Raw genomic sequence first — 9410 nt, 5'->3', positions numbered from 1 at the left:
AATAATAATAATAATAATAATAAGGTAAAAAAAAACTAGAACGACGATAATAACGACGATAATAATAATCATTTTTACAAAAAAAATTCAATTGACTATAACTCCAAATCCGTTCATCGGATCCATTCGATGTCTAAAGGAAAAGTTCTTAATTTTTCGCTGGCTTTCCAAGGACATGCATATCTTATACCTTATCTCAACCGCATGTGTAACTAATTCAAGATTCAGCATAACCTATCTAAGGGCAATATCAAAAGTACAAGCATGCATAATCCTATTTTCTTGAGCACTAGTCAGGGATACACTATTAATATGTAAAAATTAATTTACGAGTACTCACGTATTAATATTGAGGTTCAATATTGTAGGAAAGGTACGTAGACGCAACGGAGATGATAAACACTCAATTGACCTCGCGAGCATACCTATAATCCATACCCATGACCTCCATAGTTATAACCCATAATTTCCTTAGCCCTATCCTACTCGAAAAACTCATTTTGAGATCATGCAGGCAGAGCCCCGTCGTAGTATTTTATGTATAATACTAATAATAATAATAATACCAAATAATACTAACACTAACAATAATAAGATTAATATTAATAATCTTAAAATTAATAATAATAATATTAATAATATATATATATATATATATATATATATATATATATATATATATATATATATATATATATATATATATATATATATATATATATGATTATTTACGGAGTAATATGATGAATTGAATCACAAAAATTGGAACTCGTTCGACTTTTATAGGCAAGTTAACCTCACCTACCCCTCATTCATTTCCTGTTCGCTCAAAACAAAAGATGTTACCTCATTTTACTTAACATAAATAAATATTAATATTAAATCTTTAGAATTAATTAAATATTATATTATATTTACGTGCATAGTAAAAATGTAATTTTTGTTCAAACGACTCGTACGTTGTCACTCGACTCATGTACCACTTTCGGTTTTTCGAGCGCACTTTCGTACGTTTAGAAAACTAGCCTTTTACGTTACGCGACGTGTACCTTTAATAATAATTTGACTTATTTATCAAAAATTTACTTTATGAAAAATGTAACTTATAAAATTGAGCATTGTGGTCATTTCCTTCTATAAATCAGGGACTCGTTGTTTATCAAAATATATTATTTTAAATCAGAACGGTTTATGACTAAGTTAAATATATATATATATATATATATATATATATATATATATATATATATATATATATATATATATATATATTTATTTATATATTTATTTAGAGTTGTAACTTTATACATAATATGTATGTTTGAAATATTTACCTAGTGATATAATATTTAGTCTTTCAAAACTAAATATATATTTCAAAGTTCGTTTTTAAAATCGTTTAGAAAAATATTATAACTCATAACGTTTTCATTTGAAAACTTAAATAAATACAATTCGTTTATGTATTAACTTTTTAAATATCAATCGCATCTCTAAGCGAATGTTACTATCGTGTACTAGACTAATTTAAAATATATATATATATATATATATATATATATATATATATATATATATATATATATATATATATATATATATATATATATTTAATGAACACGTTTTAATGTACGTTGCAAGTTATTCATACATCTAACAACTAACATTCCAACTTACGTTGTTTAAATAAAGACATTTTAATAAACAAGTTCTATTATATCGAAAAATATTTTCGCACGTTTGAGAATAGATCAATCAAGTATTATGAGTTCAATTCTCCACTAACTTTTGTCTAACTCTCGATAAGTGACACTTTATTCTCACTTGTAATTTACTTTTCCATTTATTCCGCATACCGAAAAAAGAAACGATTTCTCAAATCAATGTGGGCCTCGTTACAAAGACTCACAATCATACAATGTATCTGATAAATCAATCATTTGATATTATCTTTTAATTTTGTCGATAAACTTATATTGAAACAAAATATGTTTATGTAAAGTATTATTTATCTAATACCTTGTTAACGTTTTTAATTAATAAGTATATATATTATATATACATATCAATATACACATAAATGTTCATGAATCGTCGAGCATAGTCAAAGGGTAATTTATTACATGAATGTAGATTTCAAAACTTTCAAGACTCAACATTACAAATTTTGCTCATCGTGTTGGAATCATATAATGATTAAAGTTTAAATTTGATCGGAAATTTCCGGGTCATCACAGATATAAATAATTATATAAATAAATATACGAACATATACATAAAAACTGATTATAAAATATAGATACAGAATATACATATGCGTAATCAGTTTCAATTACCATCACACTTTTTGCTAATTTGTTCTGGTCTCTAATTCTATAGAAAGATTCGAAAACAAACTCAGTTGAATCCAAATTCTGTTAAAAATCGCTTTCTCCTTTTTATTCTTTTATTGTTTTTCGGTGTATCTGATTGATACCTTGTCGACCATGTACCCGCTATTAAACAATCGTCCAACTCATATTGTTAAAAAAAATCATTGATTCTCCATTAGCATTATCATTTAACAATCACAATCATCTTTTACAGAAGTCTAAATTGTCGAAATTTCATCAAATATAGAAGAACACCCAAGAAATACTCTGTCGTGCATCTTTAAATCAAATACCCTGAAATTTAGTTCAATTTCAAAAACTATTAATGCAGTGTTGTTTAAAATCTTCTACTCCATCTATCTGGAAAGTTTCAATCCTCAATTCCTTGAATTGAAAACAAATTTTGAAGTCAAAGTTTTGAAACAAAAAGTCAAACGTTTGAATTAGAATTAAATTCGAATTTGTTCTAGTGTTTTGAATCAAATTGATGATTTAGATAGTTTATAGGGAGTAATTGCAACATATTTTGTGTTATAGTCTTTGTCTAAAACATCCTAGAATTCGAGAAGAAGATTTGAGTTGGTCGTGTTCTTCACAAATGCAGTAGCAGTTCCTTGTATTTTTTTATTTTTTTCTTCTGTTATTCTGAGTCTGTTGAATCCAACCATCGAACCCCGTTGTTTTTATATCACAACCTGCATAAATTTAAAAACTCTGGTTATGAATTCGGATTACTTCTGGTTGACTTTGTGTAGAAGTAGAGAAAAGATTACGAAACAGAAAAAGGAGTTAAGAGAAGCTAAATAGGTTTTAAATCAGGAAAAACGAATTTGGCAGAATGGTTAGGTGTTGTGGTGAGGAACGAGAGGTCTCGGGTTCGAGCCCGGGCATGGACTGTTTTCAATTTTTTTTGGGACTTCATCCCTTTGAGGTAGTCTTCAATTGTTTATTTATTATTATTATTATTATTATTATTATTATTATTATTATTATTATTATTATTATTATTATTATTATTATTATTATTACCATGATTATTATTATTGTTATTGATATTATTTTTATTATTAGTATTATAACATTTATTAGTATTATTATCATAATTACAAGTTTTAAAACCATTTTTATTATTATTAACATTACTAATGTATTTATTATTATAAATTTTGTCATGCAAGTATTAGTTATCATTATTATTATTATTATTAGTAACATAAGTATTATAAATATTATCATTATTATTATTAACATAATCATTAGTACTATTATTATTAAACTTATTATCATTATTATCATTCTTATGAAATTAATATTTTGTTATCACTAAAACTATCAATTTTAACATAAAAAGATACTTTTATATAAAAATACATTATGTTATACTTTTATTACTAAAAGGATATTAGCTAAGCTATATAAATTAATATATAAATATATACTAAACCTTAACATATAGTTTTTATTATTAATCATAAATAATAATTATATAAAACATATAAACTAAATATATTAAAATTAGCTAAATAACATATAGTATAACAAGTATACTATTACTAACAAAATATGTATATATAATTGATCAATTACGATTACGTGTATTAATATATCCACAAATGATATAGGTTCGTGAATCCGAGGCCAACCCTGTATTGTTCAATATTGTTATATGTATTTTTACTACAAAATACGTTAGGTGAGTGTCATTTGCTCCCTTTTACTCTTTACATTTTTGGGACTGAGAATACGTGTTCTGTTTTTACAACTGCTTTATTAAATGCTTTTGAAATATATTTTGAACTGCGAATACATGAAATGCTTTTATAAATGTTTGACGAGATAGACACAAGCAAAACATTCCTCGAATGAATTATTATGCAGACAGAAGTTCGGCGGATTATTATTGAATTATGTGGACATGATAATTGCCACCATTGAATTATGTGGACATGATAATTGCCACCATTGAATTATGTGGACATGATAATTGCCACAAATTGAAGTGAATGTTATGTATCGAGAGAATGATTTTATACACAGGTTATGTGTATGTTATTTTTGTGCACGAGTTATGTGTACGGTTACTAAGATTTATGAAAGATGATTTCGTACACGAGAAAGGTGTACTGTATTTAAAAGATATCGCATGTACATTACAGGTGGCTATAGGATTCGGACCCATTTGTACCATGCAGGATTTAAATCTTGTGGTCTATCAAAATGATGAATTTTATTGTTTTATGATAAACTTATGAACTCACCAACCTTTTGGTTGACACTTGAAAGCATGTTTATTCTCAGGTATGAAAGAAATATTCCGCTGTGCATTTGCTCATTTTAAAGACATTATTTGGAGTCGATCATCGCAATGGAACCAGATGTTGGTGACTTCGTCCAGATGGATTAGGACGGGTCCTTTCATGGTGGGCTCTGGGGTTTCGTTTTCGTGATGTTATAACCTCTGGTCGGATTTGTGCTCTTCTTGTCGGAATCCTCTCCGACTTCCTTGCTTCTCGCGTTCCTGAAAACGAGTACCTTTTTGGTACTCTCGTTTTGTGTTGTATTTTGGAGACTATTTTTTTTATTGAGTTTTGGGATCTTGTGGTTGTTCATGGGGTGGTTGTTAGTTGTTTTCTGGCGGGTAACCTTTCCTTCGGTCTGGCCGTGACCTCTGTCCTAGCCAAATCTCTTGCATTTCTCTTTTAAGCGACGTTCTTTTATTTTGGGGTCAAGGCGTGGGGTGCGTTTGGATGGTAGTTGTTGGTTCTTCGGTGGATGATCGAAGTTCTCCCTGTTATTTTCGTTGTTGTTTGCTTGGTATGTTCGTTTTTTAGTGCAGTCGGTATTATTGATTACACGTGTTATAGCTTTAGCTTTCTTTTATTTCTTTGTCTAACTAATTTTCTGCCAGTTGGCGAGGTCGTTTAATCTAGGTCATTTAGTTTGGCTACAACTTGTTTTCTTTTTATTTGTATTAGTTGTAGTTGTTAAACTTTAGATCCTTTTTAATTTAATCTTATTATGATTTTCATGAGGAAAAATAAAAAAAAATAAAAAAAAAAATGAAGTAGATCACTAAATCCACTAGAAGTGCTAACAACAATGAACGAGGTACAAGCAAAGATTTGCATCGGTGTGCCATTCCTTTGTACCTTTTCTTCTCCAAATCGAAAGTTTGTATACTTTCGTAAATTAGGTTTCCAGTTTCTTCACTTCGTTTAGCAATCACTATAATTCCCCAAATTATACCTCGATTCCACCATTAATCGAGTCAAAAGGTACGTTTTTACATCCCTTCAATTCCAAGTTTTAATTTGCAATTAATACACTAAAGTTAGACCTAGTTTTGCAATTTAGGGCGCTAAGTTATCGAATTGAATCCTATTACTTTCCAATTCGAAAATTTGGATTCTGTTTATATAGATCGTACTCGAGATTCCGTGTCCATAATTTGATCTGAATTTGAGATTGAAACACGAACAGTAGGTTATTGGTATGGAGTCAGTAGAGGATAATAAGCTGTTAGACACCAAACGATTCGATAAAGACGGTGAAGTTGATGTTAAAATGAAAAATAATGGAAATTGTAGATCATTTGATGATGTAAAAGATGAAGTAGATGCTGGGAAGACAAAGTTATCCTCATCACAGTCACCTGCCATGAAAGGCAAAGGGTTGAGGAAATGGCGTCGTATTCGTAGGGAATCCGGTAACGAAACAAATAGCTATTTCGATATTAATAGGAAGAGAGGTATTGTTACTTTACCTGCTGTGACGAAGCAAAAAAGTGAAGGCTCTAGTTCATCAATAAATGCTATGTCGAATGTTATTGGTAATGCGTTTGATCACATAGGTCAATATAGAGCTTTTGGTGTAGGAATGGGACCTGGTTTTGCATCCAGGGCTGATTCTGAGAACAGTGACGATCGAAACAGTAGGTCTTCAACAGCAGCAAGTGCTCCTAGATTGAATCCCGATTTGCCCGTTTTAGGTTTTGAATTTGGAAAGGACACGACTAAGATTTTTAGTGTGATAAATAGTACACTACAAAGTGATCAGCAGGAGAAAACTCGAAATGTAAAGAAAAAAGCTAGAGGGGCTAGAATCAAGAAGGAAAACTCGATTTCCAGCATGGAATCTGACTCCAGAAGCTCTAATTTGGTGTTCATGCAGGGTTCTAATTCTATTACAAGTAATGGTAGAAGGAGTGGCAGATCAGGAGATTATGAGGAAGATGACAGTTTCGATGCTCAGAATGGTAGTAGGAATTCAAACAATGAAGTTGGAGTTGCATTTAGTAAGAATGGGCCTTGTTCTGAATATGTTTCACATAAAGATTCAGCGGATGAAAATTCGTCGGCGATCAAGGAAGACAAAGCTGATGAACATGTGGGGTCAGGGGATCGAGATCATGTGGTGGATTCTATCATGCCGCTCCATTTTGCACAAGAAGCACTTGAAAGAGGTAACATTTCTTCCCCTATGTTTGTACTTGTCCTGGAATTTATTTGTTCACTAATTATATTTGGAGTATTAATTAATTATCTTTATAATTGTTTATCTTATTGCTTTGCAGAAGTCCAGAAATTGAGGGATGTGGGTAAAGAGGAAACTATGCCCTCTGATGACTGTGTTGAGTTTCAATCCAATACGATAAATGATGTTCATTTACAAAGCAAGCTTGAGGAGGCCTTTGTTATGATTGACCTCAAAAACTCAAAGATCACCCAACTTGAATCCACCTTAAATTATAAAGAGATAGAGACTGCATTTGAGGAACTCTTGACTGAAAGATTCGCAGCCGAGCTGGAATATCTCGTAATATTAAAAACAGTCGAAAATCTGAAGGAAGGTCTAGACCTGACCAACATTACAGTGCAACAACACAAGAACATAGGGGTCGCAATGACACGAGAACAGGTGCCGACTGTGGATGTAGAAGAAACGAATGAAGATTCTTGGAAACTGAAAACTAGTGTGTGTAGATATGCTTCTTGTTTTACAATTCAGGCAGTTTTGCTTCTTGTAGTCTTGTATATGTTTATGTTGCAGTTTTCATCCAAAACAGTGGATGTTGTACCCACTTAATGTAATTTGCAAGGTCCAAGTGTATCATTATTGAATTCCATCTTGTTTAGATATTAAATTTTTATAGTTCAGCCTTTCCAAAAAAAAGAGAGAATAATAATAAAATTATAATATCAGTTGTTGATCTTTTGTTTGTAATACATGCAGGCTTGTGTTGCTGGAATTTATATATCAATTATAATTTATAAATTATATGTTGCTGGATTGAAATAGTATTTGAAGTTAAATTATTAGCAATAACCCAAGTTAGGATACTGATACTTATATTTGTAACTTTGTAAGTCACAAGATAGTCTCACAATTCAAGTTGTGATGTTGTTGCCAACACTTTAGAAAATTTGATTAGAATATGGAATTCTGAAAAAAACAACTATTGAATTTTAATTAATGCCATGTTATAGTACGATACAATATGATAATTATCTACAATATAGTATTTTTTATAGAGCTTTATAGGAAGCTTTTATCTTGGTTTATGTACATTAAAATACCAAGTTTATCACCACCGGGATCCTTGGCGCAATGGTAGCGCGTCTGACTCCAGATCAGAAGGTTGCGTGTTCGATTCACGTAGGGTTCAAATCCTAAAATCGGGTCTCTTTTTTTATTTTTTATTTGTAGTCTTTATTAACAGAGTTCTAATAGAGCCAATGGCCCAAAAGCTTTTATCATCAATTCAACATATTCAATACAGCCGGTTCAACATATTCAACACGTATGTTTCTTTAACTAATGGTAGCAAAAGTTAAATGCTATCGATGAATTTCATCAAGAATATTTCTCGTCGAGCTGTGCACATACGTGTCGGGTTTCTTCATACGTGTCAGGTTTCTTTCCAGCCTTGAGGGTCTGGAATGCAATTGTTTAGCTTCACAAAGGGCTCTTAATTGGAAGACTATTTGTGATGGTAGCGGTAATATAGTGGTGTGATGAGTTTTTTTTTTAGGATGGCGGTGAGTAGGTGACGTAGCAAAGATGGTGGTTGGGGAAAGAGTGATGGGAGGGTGATAGGTTGTACGTCTCACCTTTTTTAATTTATTATACTTTTCTCCCCCAATAAAAATATGCCACATCACCCAAAAAATATAACACACTTGTGATCAGCTGGGTGATGGGCTCAAGCACGCCACTAGCACGCCGCGCTAGTGGGCATGTTGGGTGAGTTTTTTCTGCACGAAACACCTCAACCCGCGCACTACAATTAGTCTAAGTGTGGGTGTCTCAGGCTTCCCTGTAAGAGTTCATTGAAAAGTAAAAGTGAATCATGGGGACTCTTGGCGAAGGTTAAGCCCCTGATTACTCTTATATAGTATATACACATAATATACATGAGGAGAAAAATTGTGTAAAAGACAAATAAAGCTTCAATAATTTCACCACACTCGACATAAGATGCAACCACTCTTCCTGCATTAACCCTATGATTAATCAATCCAGACACCACCAATTGTGTACGTAACTGACTACTTTCATTTATATCTCTGCACACTTGCAGCAACCTAACAGGGGCAGGAACACCTATCCCGTAAGCGGATAGCTAACTTTGTGAACATATATGACTAACGAAAGAAGAAGCCATTGTTTTCTCCTTATTTTTTGCCTTTTGCTAGTAGAAACTTTTTGTTCCGGTATTCACACTTTGTTATCGATTCACAGCCGTATAAACATTACCCAAACATCAACAAGACGAATGGTTTTTGTATTACATAATGTAGTAGTACCACACAAGCAGCATAATTGTTCACATACAACAAATGAAAACTGTAAATTATAGATTCAGTATAACCCCTCTTATACAAATTCGATATAAAAAACCATTTTTCTGTATTACTCGTAGTAAGCAAAGATAGAAACAAATAAATATAATCATACAGAAATGTAAATGAATTTCATCCCGGATCTATAATCTAGTACACGTGATTTGACAAAAGAACATCAAAAACTCATACAAAC

At 31.3% G+C, this 9410-nt stretch overlaps 1 protein-coding gene and 1 non-coding gene across 2 annotated transcripts; both read left to right on the top strand.

Annotated features, from left to right (window-relative positions):
* Positions 1-5414: 5414 nt before the first annotated feature.
* LOC139853093 (WPP domain-interacting protein 2-like) lies at positions 5415-7541 on the top strand. Its single transcript, XM_071842462.1, has 2 exons — positions 5415-6834; positions 6946-7541. Exons 1-2 carry the CDS (start codon positions 5865-5867, stop codon positions 7455-7457), a joined length of 1482 nt encoding a protein of 493 aa, XP_071698563.1. The 5' UTR covers positions 5415-5864; the 3' UTR covers positions 7458-7541.
* Positions 7542-7965: 424 nt separating this feature from the next.
* TRNAW-CCA (transfer RNA tryptophan (anticodon CCA)) lies at positions 7966-8037 on the top strand. The gene has a single exon. It is a non-coding gene; the product is annotated as a tRNA-Trp (tRNA).
* The last annotated feature ends 1373 nt before the right edge of the window (positions 8038-9410 follow it).

Source organism: Rutidosis leptorrhynchoides, chromosome 6, assembly GCF_046630445.1.
Source record: "Rutidosis leptorrhynchoides isolate AG116_Rl617_1_P2 chromosome 6, CSIRO_AGI_Rlap_v1, whole genome shotgun sequence".
NCBI classification, from domain to species: Eukaryota; Viridiplantae; Streptophyta; class Magnoliopsida; order Asterales; family Asteraceae; genus Rutidosis; species Rutidosis leptorrhynchoides.
Note: the sequence above shows the minus strand (reverse complement) of the source record. Positions and strands in the feature narration are given on the sequence as shown.

Coding starts and splice junctions, on each gene's coding strand:
- LOC139853093 (XM_071842462.1), top strand. CDS start 5,865: ATGGAGTCAGTAGAGGATAATAAGCTGTTAGACACCAAACGATTCGAT. Junction 6,835..6,945: donor ACAAGAAGCACTTGAAAGAG/GTAACATTTCTT, acceptor ATTGCTTTGCAG/AAGTCCAGAAATTGAGGGAT.